At 48.6% G+C, this 15699-nt stretch overlaps 1 protein-coding gene across 4 annotated transcripts in view; it reads right to left on the minus strand.

Annotated features, from left to right (window-relative positions):
• Positions 1-15699, minus strand: part of GALNT14 (polypeptide N-acetylgalactosaminyltransferase 14) — a 187531-nt gene that overhangs the window by 71657 nt on the left and 100175 nt on the right. For 3 of the 4 annotated variants that reach the window (XM_074331853.1, XM_019735395.2, XM_074331852.1), the window contains exon 2: positions 154-323. In XM_074331853.1, the coding sequence (XP_074187954.1) occupies positions 154-323 (170 nt within the window). Of the gene's footprint in view, positions 1-153; positions 324-8531; positions 8755-15699 lie in introns of all 4 variants that reach the window. The other variant, XM_019735396.2, reaches the window with a different exon arrangement.

Raw genomic sequence — 15699 nt, forward strand, 5'->3', positions numbered from 1 at the left:
TTACCACCTCGTAAAGCCTCCCGTATCCAATTGGCAGCAAATGGTTTGCCTGCCCCAGTTCTTGGCACTGGGCACTGAACAAATCAAGCCTGCTGCTGATCTGTCACGAATGCAGGGAGGTGCAGAGAGGCAGAAAGTCGGAGGACAAAGTACCTCAAATGGCGAGTGTCCGGGATGGCCCGATTGCTGGAGATCCGCTCGCTCTCCCGCTGGTTGAAAGCATACAGCTTATAGGGATCGTCACCCACGCGCCACTTTTTGGCGTTCAGATACCGACGCTCATCAAACTGGTCCCACAGGTCATCCCACTCAGCATCCAAAACCTGTGTGACACAAACGGGAAGTCTGTGAGAGTGGCTCCCGGTCCCCCTGTGTCCGTCTATCAGTCAGTGCCCAACCACAGAGACCAGGCTTGTTCTGGCAAGGTTTAGCTCAAAGACGGGCCAGAGGTAGGAGGTAACTAAAACCACCTGCAACAAAAATGACAAACAGAACAACGGCAATAAAGACAGCTACCATTGACTGAGGGCTATAGGCCACCGAGTGCTGTGCTAGGACTCATAGGAGTAATTGTATGAGATGAATATTGCTCACATTCCCATTATGCAGACAAAAAAACAGCCTCAGTAGGCTAAGTAACTTGCTCAAGATCCCACAATGAGGAAGTAGATTCTAGAATCCCAACCCCAGAGACCTCTCCAGGGTAATTTGAGAACGTGTGGCCGAAACTACCTGCACAGTTCACTGGCACATAGTAGGTACACAATGACTGGCATTCCCTCCTCTGCCATAGGAAGACAGCGATGGGAAGTGGGTGATCTGTCTATAATGGCGTGCCACCCACCAGACAGACGTCCTGCGTGTTCTTCTTCCACCAGCCTAGGAGTCTGTGATTATTTTTAAGCATCAATGAGGGAGCAGGTAATAACCCTCACCACACGTGGCAACAGCACTTTAGAAGGTATAAGGCAGTTGACTTCTCCATGATCTCATTTCATCCTCCCCAAAGCCCTCTGTGCGGAGTCGGAATCGAGGTTTCACAAAGGTGACTGGCTTATCAGAGGTCATGCAGGTGGACAGTGGCAGCCCAAAGCAGAGCTCATTTTCCTGGGGCCTCCAGTGCATTCACACAGCAGACACAGCAGAGGAAGTGAGAGGATTTCTACAGAGAGGGGAGGCCTCTTGCCAGAGGCCAGGCTGCCTCCCCTGCCCTGCCCACACCAGCACTACAGCAAGTGGAACCTCTCCGCACAGCTAGCAGGTGTGGGCTTTAGGGCCTCACCAGCTGGATGCTTCCACTGCGGGGTGGATGCTAGCCCTGTCACCCCAGGGGAGAGCCAGTCTGTATCCAACTGAGCTCAGACCTTGCAGCTTCATCACAGCCAAAAGAATGCTGGGTCTCTGGGAAGAAGCTATTGACCAGGCTCTGACCTGGAAGGTGAGGGTTGGGGCCCCGGGGCTGGCTGGCGTTGTCACAAGGATGAGATGCTCATGCAGGTGTTACTGACCTTAGTCGCAATGCAAGTATCTAAAGCTACCGGGGGACCGCCCATCCCATCACTAACCAGGATACCCTTTTACACTTACAGAACCTAACAGGAAGGCCCAGGGGGGCCCTGCAGACAGCAGGGCAGGTGCTTGGCCCACAGAGGACAGGTTGGGGGGGGGGGGCTCGCCAGTGTGCACGTTTGCCTCATGCACCACTCGATCTTATCTTGTAATTGATCTCTTTCTCTCTCTATTATCTCCTTTTGAAACAGCATTCTCCTGCTAATAGCACAAAATGGAGCTTTAGCAACAGTGAGTTTTATCCAATAATTGATTTTTATTACTGGCCTGTGATACTGCTGCTACGCAGGGAGAATTAGAGTGGGGGTGTGAAACCCCCAGCCTGCGCTGTACAATGTCACAGCCTGACAGCTGTCACCTGTGCTTGGAACATCACCCACTGCAGGGCAACCCTGAACTCCTCTGGGGAAGGACCATGAGGCCCTACACCACCTCTCTCTGACTCATTCCCAGTTTAATTCATTGCAATTCTCTAAATCAGCTATGAGCTCTTCAGTGTTCTGTGCTATGAAGGGAAGATGCAGAGATGGAGGCTTCTGCCCTGGGCGGGGGGAGGAGTTGGGGTTGGATAGCAGTGTTGCTGACATGCACGAGACACCTCTAACAGAGGCAAGAGGGAAGTGGGAACCTTCTAGAAGAAGTGTCAAATGGGTTAGAGCTTGAAGGATGAGTGGGGATTTCACTTTGCTTAAAGGGCGGTGGGGAGAGGATACACATGTGTAGTGAAAATCCAGAGGAGACTCTGTTCAGAGAGTGGCTAGTTCAGGAATGGGGAGGCCCGAGTGTGGACTGCAAAGACAGCATGACTGAAAGAAAATTCTGGAACCCAGCTGGGCCTGTCATGAAGCAGATCAGGGGGAAAACGTCTCCGGCTATATGAGCAGGACAGAGTGGAGGGAAGGGAACTACTGCAAGGAGGCCAACGGGGAGGTGACCTTAGTAGTCTAACCTGGTGGGAAGGGCGGCCTGGACTGGGTCCTGCTGGGGCCCAGATGGATGGTTCCAGCACCAGCGGGAGAAGCAGGTGGAGGGGCAGGCACCCGTGGAGACAGGCAGGTGGCCAACGTCTTCGCCTCACCCTCTGCTCTCTATTCCCACCAGACAGGGCCCACGGCCAAGAGAGCACCCAGCTGGGTGATCTGCTCAGCCTGGCAATTGCCATCCTAAGGGCAATTAAGCATCTTTGGCAGAATCTGACTCCTTGGAGATGGTGCCATGAGAACTCAGTGGAATTCTGGCCCCTAGAAAGCCTAAAGTCAGAGCAGCAGGTAAGCTGGTGAGAGAAATCGTCCAAATAGTCAGTCTAGTATGGTCTTAGAGGGGGCTTCTCCCTCACATGGTCACATGCACAGAGCTGGTCTACACTTTTCTGCTCTGAGATCCACTGCTGGGGAACGTCCTGCATTGGGAGCTTGGCTTTCTTACCATGATATCTGGATGTATTAAATCATGGTGAAGATGTGTTTAAAATGATAGCAGTATGATTTAAATGCAATTTCTGTTTCACAAATCAGCTTGCACAACTGTCACAGAATCTGCATCAACCCCATTTGTACAGGGAGGGACTGGCTTAGAGAGGCTCAGTGGCTTGCCTGAGCTTGATAACTAGGAAGTGAAGGGACTGCTGATTGAATCCTCCCCTGAGTCTCCCAAGGCCACGGTCTGCTCTGTCTTCTCATGGAGACAAACAAGGGGCATCGCCTCTGCTGAGGGAGAGTGGGCAGAGAAAGACCCCCTTGAGGAGTGGAGTGGGAGGCATGCGCACAGGAAGGGCCACCCACTCTTTCCCTGCTTGCCCCCAGAATAGGCTGGCTATGCGCCTCCCAGGATTTCTGAAGGGTCATTGACTCCACGGGTACTTCCGGTACTAATGTGGGGTTGGCTTCCTAGCCCTATAATTGGAGTCCCCATGTCCAGCCTCTGACGGTCCAGAGTGCAGTACACTGTACCCATGGTTTGGACTCCTCGCTTCCTGGCTCATGTGACCATCTGGGATAGCCTTTGAACACACACTTTCACCTTCACAAACCGTCCTTGTATATATAGGAAGTGATGCTCCTCTCAGAAACAAGAATATACACCCAGGAGCCCCCACACGGACCCCACCCCAGGACGGTGCCCACTCTTGGCTGGCCCTTACCACCACCCACAGCCCCCACTTGATTTTCTGACCAGAATTTATTCAATCTAGAGTGGGAGTGTTTCCAACGATAAGTACGACGCCACAAACAGAAACCAAAGACAATCTTTTAAATAGAAAATATCTGATTAAGTCAGCCAAACCCCTGGCAAAGACCAGTGCTTAAATAATTTGGCACCCAAAAGGAAAGCTCAAAAGCACATCTGTTAAGTTCCTGAATAATATCTTTCCCCTCACCATGCTTCCATGAGAAATCTTGAATTCCCTTTCCTGGCCTGCTTCCTCTCACTCCGGTTTCAAGCTGATATTTGGCTCAGAAACCCCGGGTGTAAGCCTTCCCTTCTGTTCAGTTTCGGAGCTGCCTCCATTTTCCACAAATGCGTTTGTCTCCCTCCCTTCTTTCCCCAACTACTAGTTCTCTCTTATTGTCCTAATTATCTTCTTTTTTACTTTTAAAATAAGGAAATCTCTCTCTCTTTATAAGGTGTCCATCCTACTCTGAATTATGCGGAACCTGAATTTAACTTCTCAAGCTTACCCTAGAATAAAACAGCTAGCACCTTGGGGAGGGTACCTCTCATGTGTCATAAATATTTACATTTAATCCCCTCAATAATAGATGTTGATGGTACCATTCCCGTTTTACAACTGGGGAAACCGAGACACAGAGAGATGGAGTATCTTGCCCAATGTCACAGAGCTAGTAAGTACGTGCTAGAGCCAGGATTTGAACCCAGGTAGCGTAGCCTGGTTCTAGCTCCCATGCGCTCAACCATTAGGCAATACTGCTTTATCACCATTAGGTGATGCTGCCTTATCACAGCATCACTGTCATTATCTTGGGTCATCTTCAAAGACTGCATGTTTCCCATCATTTTCCTCAGTCAAGTTCTTTCTTTGTCTAGGGATCTTCCTTCCACAAAGGATGTCTGTATCCCCTTTCACCATCATCCCACCTGCTCTTTACTCTCCTTTCTGGAGAGTCATTTCCTTCCAGCAGCGGGCTTCTTCCTGACAGCCAGAGCAAGAAAAGATGGAACTCAGCAGGCACATTCCTGCAGGAAAGTGGGAATATGCTAGGCTAACACATGGGGAAAGGTCATAATTGAACAACAACAAAAAATGATATAACATTATTCAGAGATTATATCATTTATCTATCCATTCAATGTTTGAAATTCTAGCACAACATTTCATTGTCTAATAGACATCCCTCCTGGGTCCAGCCAAGGGACACAGAGGTTCCAAGTAGCCCACTCCAAGCTTCAAAGGACTGCAACCTCTAAAATTTCCTCCTAATATTGACCCAAAATCTGTCTCCTGGTTATCTCTCCCTTTTGGGCCTGGTTTTTATCACTGAGGCTATTTGATACAAGTCTAATCTTTCTCATACCTTTCAGATATTTAGTAGCAACTATCTGTCTCCCAGGTCTACCGTCAGATGAGACTTACAACTCAGAAAAAGGTGACGGAGAGGAGTATAAAACAAATACCAGAAGTTCAAGGAGAATAGGACCAACTGACGTTAGCTGGGATTCATCGAGGAATTCAAATGCCCTGAAAACCCTTCCATACATGTAGTATGAAGGGTGACCTCGCTCATGATAGAATCTAACTTGATACCCAGGTTTCCTAGATGGAAGCTGGTATGTGAAAATGCTGTGCCTATGATATTGCCTGCCGTTTATGGGGCAAACAAATGCACTACCACAGCTCCCCTTGTCAGAACCTCAGAGAGAAGTAGTGAGTGAGGGATGCCTCAAATTATTTCTAATTCTCACAAGCCTAACATACAACAGAACATTGCATTCCCAATTTCAAGATGAGGAAACTGAGGCACCGAAAGATAAACGATTTGCTCAAGTTCACACAGCTGAGAAGTGTGTGTCTCACAGCCAGTTTCTAAGCCAGCTGTGCGGCCCTGGAGTTCACACCCACAGGCATCCATAGCCTCTGGCTTCTCAAGAGACCCTGTTTTCCACTTGTTGGGGCTTCTGCTTCCAGCACCAGGGCAGACCAGATACTCCGGGAACTCATCCTAAACTACAGCTAGATCCTGCATAAATGACAAGAAACGTGTTTTGTTAGTGCATTGCTGGGTTTTCTAGAAGGAGAATCTTCAACATGAGAGGCGGGATGAAGCCAGGGAAAAATACAGGGTGCTGAAACTAGAGTTGGGATAGTTAAATGGTAAATAAAGGTACATGAGGCTGCCCTGAGGAGAAAGGCCATTGAGAAAGATGGAGAAGCTGAACCTGAGTCTTCCATAATGAAGGCCAAGAAGGGGGACAAAATGGCCCCAGAACAACTGTACCCAGGGCTCCCAGAAGAAGTGAATGTAAAGCCTTTCTGGAGGGAAGCACCTCTAACTCAGGCCCCCAGCATTTCCAGAAAGCTCACCAAAAGATGGGGGAAAAAATTGTCAGACACACAAGGAAACAAGTCACTATAAGGGAGAGTTAGTGGAAAGGACTAACAGCAGCAGATTTAGATCCTCCAAGGACTTCAGACGCAGGAATTACAGACACAAAATAAAGCATAACTATAGATAAAATGGTTAAAACATGGGGTAGAAAATTAGCAAAGGACAAAAGTTCTTTGAAAAAGAACCAAGCATGACTTTTAGAAACAACAGAAAAAGTCTGATAATGGTTGAAAGTCAATACCAAACCAGCCAAGTGGAAACGTATCAAGTCTGCAAAGCATTTCCCTGGAATATCTCATTTGTATTATCCCCATGAAGGAGGCAAGCCAGTTATATTGTTCCCATTTCACAGTTAAGAAAACTGAGGCTCTAGGAAGCCAAAGAGCTTGCTGGAGACTACATAGAGAGTGAGTTCACCTGAGACTCTAACTTTCGGCTTTTGCCTTCAAAGGCTGAGTTCCTTCCACATCACCAGATGGTTCAGTCATCCACAGGGCCACATTTTCCCCTGCCGGGCAGTCATAAGAATGCAGAAATATCTGCTCATCACTGTACTGCTATGTTGTCCACCCAGCTGGGGAGTGACCTTATTTTTCCCAGGCCCAATCAAAAGAGTGCAGAGGACAGCATACCGTTCATTGTACTTACACTGCTCTCTAAGTCCTCCCTAGGTTGATGGGTTTGGGAAAGGAATGGCCACTGGTAACAGACTCCCCCAGTGTGCAAGACAAACCCAAACAAAGAAGAACGGGCAAGCCAGCCCTTCGCTCCCCTGGGCTCATGACAAAGGAAAGAGCTGGAAAATCCTACCCCCTCCTCTGGGGACAGAACATCAATTATGGATTATTAGATAAGGTCTTCATTTTCATATTTCCACCGTGTATTATCACCTCTTCCTCTCACTGCAATTCTGTCTTGGGAGTTATTTAACTGACGTGCAGAAATCTAAATTTAATTTATTATGATCTAACTCACTTTAGAAGCCAAATTACTCTGCACTGGAGAAGGAGCAAGTCAATATCCCACTTGGCTTTCTATTTATCTTCTGCAGGGTTTGCTCTCCTTCTCTTTAGTATTCGTTTTATCTCGAGTCCTGCTAATAAATTCAAATTTTCCTCAGAATTAGGCAATTGCTCCTTCAATGCTGTAATTTAATGGTTAGTATTAATTATATGAAAGCCACTCCCTAAAGAGTTTGATAGATGGAATGGACATATAACAGAGGGAGAAAGGGCCATTTCTCAAACCAAATGAGATAGCATATAATCAGAGGGGCCGAGTTTACTCTTCTATTCGACCTCCTTTGTCTCTATCCCCCATTTTCCTTCTCACCTCACCCCTGCCCCCTCTCAGGTGCCTAGAAAATGGGTCTCCTGGGAGCAGCTGGCTGTGATTTCTCCGCGTCCCTGGAAGATCTGACCACCTGGATGCCTCATCTGGTGCCCTCTAGGATGCCGGCTCCTTTCTCCATCCAGTTTCCATCTCATTTAGTCTCTGACAAGAGATGCCACTGCCTTGCTCTCTCCTCCCTGCCACTGCTCCAATGTCCACACTCACCACCTATATCCCAGCTGCACACCACATGCAAACACTGCTTTGGGGGATGCTTCAAGCTTTCTGGAAGAAGAAAAGTTCTGATAATTGTAATTGCCTGCAAGCTCCAACTGTGAAATATAATGTGATTAACAGAATGGACAGAAGCCTAGCTTTTGTTTCTGGAATAGAAATATAAAGAAACTCACACCATTTGGACCCTATATGGAGATTAATTTGCTTACTAATTAGCATGAGAGGAAGGTGCCAGGGAAGTATGTCAGCCTGGCTGAGGAAGATGGCTGGCTGCCCTGCACATGCCAGGGTGTGTGAGCACTAATGCTGATGTGTCTGCTCCCTTCCTACCCAACACCCTATAAATCCCACCATCAGAGGCTAAACCCAGAGCTCCGTTATGGAGACAGGCACCGCAGCTCACTTATTGCTTGATTGAAGAACACTTCCCAGTTGCTGGTGAGCATGAGGGCAGAGCGAGAACTGGCCCCACCCACACCATTTATTTCTGCACTCTCTTCCATCTCTGTGTTCAAACAATGGAGCTGATCAATGGACCGTGAGCAGCCTCTGTCCTTCCCAGCTCTGGAACCCAGACTGCAAGAGATCAAGGAGGGAGGGAGCCAGGTACCCACAGGGAGTTCGGGAGAAAGAGGATTTGGTGGTCTGCATGGTGGCAAAGCAGGGTGTATTTGCTCATAACCAAGAGGGTGACACTGGAGGGTGCACTGAGAGATGGAACCAGGGCCCGGGAGAGACCGAAGACAGGGCTGGACTTAGGAAGGAAAGAACCAGAAATAGGCTCAGAAAGGGATGCCTCCAGCTAGACAGAGATGGACACTAAAATACCTTGTCTCCGGTGTGGGCAGCTGAGCCGTCCTGGGTGCAGGGTCACCTCATCAGAGTGAGGCCAGGTCTGCAAGGTTGATGCTGGCGCATCTCCCAGGGCAGGGTTTCAAGAAAAGGGGAGGCCAACTCCTCCTGCAGTGGCCCAACAACGTGGCCATAGTGGCCTCCAGCAGGACAGTCATGGGATCTTGTAGTCAGAGGCTCATCCCACTGGAAGCCACTTCTAGAAGGAGGAAAAAGAAAAAACCCCACTAAAAATAAGATTTGGGTTTCTAAGGGACAGGACCGGTCTCCCTCCACAAGTCAGCCTCTTCTCTCCTCCTTTGCCTGTACAGGGCCGGGGAATGTCTTCGGGCATCATCAGAAAGCTCTTTAGCCTCAAGAAATAGCTATGGAGGCAAGCAATTTTCAAGGGGCCCTATTGATCCCTGTCTAGCAGGGGTCACAAATGAACATGCCTTCAGGGTCACTGAAAACTGAAATGGAAGTGAGGACCTTGTAGGTACTGCGTGCACACTCACTGCCTAGTTACACTGCTTTAAAGCCCTCTGTGGGTGAAACAAAATATGCCCATAGGCCACATTGGCCTTCAGGCCACCAAATTGTGACCCCAGGGACCATAATGGAGTAAGAGGTGACGGGGAAAGAAAGACAAAGGACAGAAAAATGAAATCAAAGGGAAAGTGCTCATACTGAGTGTTATGCTTCTGTGACTTCTTTTCCCTTTCTAGAGGTCCCTTCTATATTTCAACCGAATTTCACGTGGAATTAATGCAGCCACAAAGGTGTTTTTGTATGGGAAGGTGGAGATAGGCAGAGAAGGGAAAGTACAACACGAGGGTGATCCTGTAATTCTTCTCAACCTTTCTATAGATGCCATAAGAGAAGGGGAGTCGGAAAAGCTGGTCCCGAGCCTGGCTCTGCTCCGTCCATCCTTTCAACCTCTTGTGGTCCATTTCTTCCTCCATCCCGAGGACAATACTAATTTTCACCCCACACAATTTTACAGAATTCGATCTCAGACATGGGTTAAGACATGAAAAACTGCTTGGCAAATCATAATGTATATGTAATATGTTACTGTCAACATCGCTGTGGTTACCATTATTTTGGGAACTAAATGCTAACCGAGAAAAAATGCAATTTACAGTTAGCCAATTTATGTTTAGCTTCTTCCTTCCTGGTGGTAGAAATGGGGTCTCCGATAGCATCTACAGGCAACTGGCTGCATCACCTTCCCATCTGGCTGCGATGAAAGCAATAGGTCTTTGTCAACACCGATGTTTCCTGGGACGCGGCAGGGCTTTTTGATCCAAAAGTTCCATCTCACACGTGGGTTTGAGCACAGTGCCATGCATACGATCAGACAAGGAAACTACTTTAATAAGTGTAATATGTAAGGTTATCACCAGCTCAGAAGGCTAGAAATCGAGCTTTGCGTACATAGCCTCTGTGCTACCCTCTTTTTTACATGTGGAGGTGGGGCCAGTACCTGTGCAAGGTGATTCTGTAGAGACCTGGGCATCTCAGAAATGAGGTCAGAAGCCTGAACCTGCTTGAGACTCCAAGTCTCCCATCTGGTCAAGGAGCCTGGATGTCTGGGCCCCCTGTTCGACCACTGGCCCCTTTCTTCCACCTTTACACCAGCCCCAGAGGGTCTTCTCCAAGTCTCTAGGGCTTGGCTTCCAAGGCTGGGGTGGCCATTCCTGCAGCTAAGATCTCAAGGAATGTGCTAGGAAGGTTTGCAGCTTGCCCAAATCTCCCTCTAGATTCTTCTCAAGCAAAGAGGGCTGTGGAGAAGCCAAGGGAAAGGACCAACTTGAAAAGGTGATCAATCCTCCCACTGGACACAATCATGCAGAACAACCACCACAACTAATGGTTTTGTAGTGTTTACTGCGTGCCAGGCTCTGTCCTAAAATGTCACTCATTGAATACTGTGAACAATCCTGAAGCAGGTGCTAGTATGAAGCCTATTTTACTGAAGGAAAAAACTGAGGTTTGTCTCCCTGCAACTAGCAATGGCAACTGGACCTGGAGCTGAGCTGTGCCCTCCACAACTAAGATTGAAAGGACAACTTGACTTGGAAAAAAGTCCTGGAAGCACACACACTGTTCCCCAATAAAGTCCTGTTCCCCCTTCCCAATAAAATCTCAAAAAAAAACCAAAACAAAAAAACTGAGGTTTGTGGACCTAAAGCGACTTGGCAAAGGTTACACAACTTGTAAGTGCAGATGCTGGGATTAAACCCAGGCGGGTGGGCTCCATCACCTCCTTAATTAGGACCTGCAATGGCAGAGGGGTACGGGTGGAATGAGGTTTCCACACCCAGCACCAGCCTAGAGAAGCACAAAGGAAGGAGGACGGAGGAGGCACCGGCCAGCTCAGTCATACACTTTCTGCTGAAGTTATCCTGAAACATCTCCCCTAAACCACACACCGAGAGGCGCTAAACTGCAATCTGGCTACAGAGAGAGTTTCAGAGTCAAGGGTCCCCTACACCTGTCATTCATTCCCCCAAGGTGACATCAGTAAGAAACCTCTCGAGCTCTCAGCTGAGGAGCGTTTGTCCTCCTCTCTCCTACGCCTCTGAGGTACAGGCGAGATCTCCCCAGACACTGTGTGCAGCGAGGGCCCACAGCTTAGCGCATTTTCTATCCGCTCTGTAAATAAGGTGACATCCACATACCCTCTAGCTCCCTCAGAACTAGGTCAGTTGCTGAATGTGTAGGTGTGGGGTGGGAGCGAATGACTTTGAAATGACTTTTTCTCACAGGACTCCACGGGGGCCACGGGCTGGCTTTTAATGAAAGGGGCTCTTTTCATGTCAAAAGCAGACCCAGAGTACCTGGACGTCATGCCGGCTTAATCTGGGTGGGGGTGGGACGCCCTCCTTTGGCAAGGGCAAATTCAGTGCTGCAGGCGACACAGCAAGTGATGATGGCAGAGAGCCAAAAAGCTGGGAGCAATCCTTCCGAGCCTGCCCTAGATACTGGCCATCTTACAACACAGCAGGAACCTATCCCAGGGTGTCTTGCATGAACTATAAAAAAAGGGTTTACAATGCACTTGCTCTGTAAACAAGACCTACGGGGGCGTTTCCCCCACCCTAGGAACCACCAATAATTCCTCCCCAAATGACATGCTTGTCATCAACTGTTCTTGTCTATTCATTAAGCACCTGTGACATAATCCCTCTGCGGGTTAATCCTGAATTGTTACAGGGTGCCAGAGTGATGTTTCAAACATCTCCTACACTTGCATTCAACTTCTTTTAACCCACGGTGGCCTTCTCTTTGCTTCTTCAGAATTAGTCGTACTCTCGCTTTCATCACGGCTGGGACTACAGGGGAATCCAGATTTGCAATTCAGATACATTGGGAGGAGATTAATCACTTTGCCAGAGCTGTTTTGGTTTATGTTTTACTTTATAGGAGCCCTCACTACAAGATTCCTTTAAGGACTCCATTTCCTTAGTGCATTCAAATTAGATGCTGGTGACAAAGGAAATTCAGTATCTGAACTTTTCAGAGCACTATGCTGGGAATCAAAAGCTCTACTGCCTCATGCCTCTCCACCCATCTACATTCTCACCTTGGGCTCACAGCAACAGAGATCCCACCTCTGGCCCACAGCCCCTGGGCAGGATACTAGCCTCCTGCAATGTGTTATGCCATGGGAATGACCACTAGGTCTCAGGTTCAATCTCCTCCCAAAAGGGGCGAGCTAAAGCCAGTGGCCAGAATCTGCTGCTCAGATTTTTCAACGCCTTCCTCTTTCTTTAGTTTTCCAAGGACCAGATTCTCTCTGAGGGCTCTTCCGCCATCAGGACCTTACATCTGCCTGTGTGTAGCATCCTCTCATCTCATTCACTAAGTGGCTCAGTGCTGGGCTCCTCCTGGTCTGGATGTCTTTGGCCCCGTCAAAGAACCTCTCCCAGCACATTAAACATCAAGGCTTTCCAGGCAGCAAAAACGACTGCACCTTCTGGTCTGTCTCTGAAAGTAAGACTGGAGAAAGAGGCAGCGGAGGTGGGGCGGTGGGGTGGTGGGGGTGGTGGGGGTGGAGGGGGTTGGCAGGAAGGTGCGATGTGTAGAGAAAGTAGGTCATTAGTGGTAAAAGACTACAATTTTCAAGCGGTTGTTAATGTTTTGTTTATATGGATTTCTCCAAATGTGACATTTTAATGGCATCATAATTGTGTGATTACAGTGTAGTCAGCTCCGCTTGGGGAGGAAAGGCGACAGGGTCTCTGATGACCTGCTGGGAAAGGCGGCTCCCTGCACAGGCAGCCAAGGGGACTGTCTCCATCCTGCTCAGGCTGGGACACCTAACAGGCCTGAGAAGTCGCTCCCCAGAGGTCCCTCTGCTAGACAGGAGCCATCGGCGTCCAGGAAATTTGCACACAATCTAGGCCTTGGACAAAATCAATGCCTGGGACTACAAAAGGAGAGATGAGGGTAGTTATATCCCACCTTGGAGGCCCACCGGTAACAGCGGCACTTGTCATGAACTTCACTCATCTTATGCATGCATTCATTCATTTATTCATTATTGCTTGAGCTCTTACTGTAATCTGAGGGAAAAGGCCATTCTCTGAAATAAGAACAAATTCAGGAGACATTGGCAAAGAAAAGGGTCCCAAATCGACAGGCACCTACTAAGTGCCCAACACTGAGCTACAATGTGGCTCATTTGCACCACTGGGGACGCCCTTCAAGTGCTCTTGTGTCTTAGCTTCCATGAGCCCTCTCCGTTGGGCTTTCCCACAAAGTCTGGCCTCTTCTCCATCTGCAGCTAGTTTCTCCTCCTACCTGGCTTCTAAATGTTGTAATTGCTCCTGGATTTCACCCTGGTCCTTCCTCTCTTCTCGTGACATGCTCACCACAGGTGACTCCCTCCATTCCTATGTCTTCAAAACCTTCTTCTTCTTTCTTTTTTTCTTTTATTACAATTTATTGGGGTGACAGTGGTTAGTAAAGCTACATAGGTTCAAGTATACAATTCTGTAATACATCATCTATATCTCACATTGTGTGTTCACCACCCAGAGTCAGTTCTCCTTCCATCTCCATATATTTGATCCCATTTACCCGTGGGCGGATAATTCCCAACATATCTTTCTAGTGTGGATCTCTTTTCTGTGCTTCACGTCTATAGTCAATACACTCCTCCTTGACATGCGCACCTGGGTGTCTCACAAGCATCTCACCCTGAGTAGGTCCCAGATGGAAGTCGTCACCTGCCTGTCACAATGGCGCCTCCTCCAGTCTTTCCCACGTGAGGAAATGGCACAGCCACCCATGCAGTCACTCAACCAGGAATCTCAGAGTCATCCTGCACATGCCTTTCTCTCTCACCCACATCTTCACCCAAACCCCACACACATATGTAACCCATCAGCACGTCCTGTCGATTCTATCTGCAATGCATGTCTCCAGCCACCCACACCCATCTGTACAAGTAGGTCCAACCACCTGTGACTCCGTTCTGGAACACTGACTATAATAGGCCCCAACTCCATATTCCAACTCTGTATTACCCGTATTACCACCCAACAATTCATTTCCCAGAGGCACCTTCTTAAAATGGCATGTGATGCTCTCTCTCTCTCTCTCTCCCATTCTGAATCAAAAACCCAGCAGTGGCTCCCCGCGGCGCTCAGAATACCTCCCCACTCTGCACCATGGCCTTTCAGGCCCTGCAAACTCTCCAGCCTCACCCCACTCTCCCTTCCTCTTTGTTCATTACACTCCAGCCACACTGGCCTCTCTTCAGCTTATAACACAAGACAAGCTCTTTCCCATCTGTTATGGGCTGAGTTGTGTCTCCCCAAGATTCATCAGTTGAAGTCTCCAGTACCTCAAAACATAACTGTAGTTAAAGATAGGGCCTTTAAAGAAGTACTTAAGGTTAAATAAGGTCACACGGGTGGGCCCTAATTTATGTGATTGTATTTGGAGATAAGAACCTCAAAGAGGTGATTAAGTTAAACTGAGGCCACCACGGTGGAGCCAGAATCCCATATGACTGGTGTCCTTATAAAAAGAGGTGGAGACAGCAGGGGTGTCCTTGCACAGAGAAAAGGCCATGTGAGGACACAGTGAGAAGGTAGCCATCCACAAGTCAAAGAGATCTGGGTAGGACTATTTCCATGACATATCTAAGCAGAAGCTAGCGGAGGAGAAAGGCAGCCCTCAGGAAGCAGTAGGACTGGTAGCTGAACCAGGACCATCTCCCTACGAAGGACTCGCCATGGCCCCATCTACCCTGAGAAGACGAGGCCAGCAAGGGCTGAGTGGGTCAGAGAATGCTTAGGAGGAGGCAAGTCTTGACTTGGGCCGATAGGGATGGATCAGACTGAGACAGGAATCCAAAACGGAGGGAGGGAGGGAGGGATGGGTAGGTAGAGTGGATGCCTAAAACTGATACCCAAAACTTGCCACCTCTCTCCTCCAGTTACTCTGTGACCTTGGGCCAGTGATTTAACCTCTCCCCCACAGCTGCCTATTCTGTAAAATCAGAATACTGTGTGATGAACTAATGGGCTAATATAAGTAATGCACTGAGCACTATGCCATGTACATGCCAAGCACTCAGTAAACAGTAGCTATAAGTTTATTTGTTAGTGAAAGAAAGACAATGCTGTGTGTCTACGAGGCAGGGAGGCAGTAAGGAAAGCCGACCGGAGATCTGGCTTTCACATTCGCCTCCGCCTCCACCTCGTATCCCTGAGTAAATCACTTCGGCTCGCTGGGTCTGTGGTTAGTTAATGTCCTCACCAATCAAATAGAGGGGTTAGATAGAGCAGGCCTTCTTAACTATTTTGAGAAGACATGGCCCCCTTTTCAGTGTGATGGAAGCCATGGCCCTTTTCTCTAGAGAAATGTCCTTGTGGAAATAGATGCAAATTTCTGCTTACAGTATCAAGGATCCAGTCCCACCCTGGAGGCCCAGGAGGCGCCTGGCTGTCAAGTCCGGTATAGAGGAGCGGGTGACTCTCTGAAAAGGTGAGTTCACATAGGCACACCTGTCCGACAGGGAGGAGATCAATGATGTCCTTCCTCCCCTCTCAGCTACCCTTTCGAGGGCCCAAGCTGGTTCCCCAACTCTGACAGCCTCTGCCCAGCCCGTGCTGAGCACAGTAATGAGGCATGCTGTGCAGAG

The sequence above is a fragment of the Rhinolophus sinicus genome, linkage group LG05 (genome assembly GCF_036562045.2).
Source record: "Rhinolophus sinicus isolate RSC01 linkage group LG05, ASM3656204v1, whole genome shotgun sequence".
Lineage (NCBI taxonomy): Eukaryota > Metazoa > Chordata > Mammalia > Chiroptera > Rhinolophidae > Rhinolophus > Rhinolophus sinicus.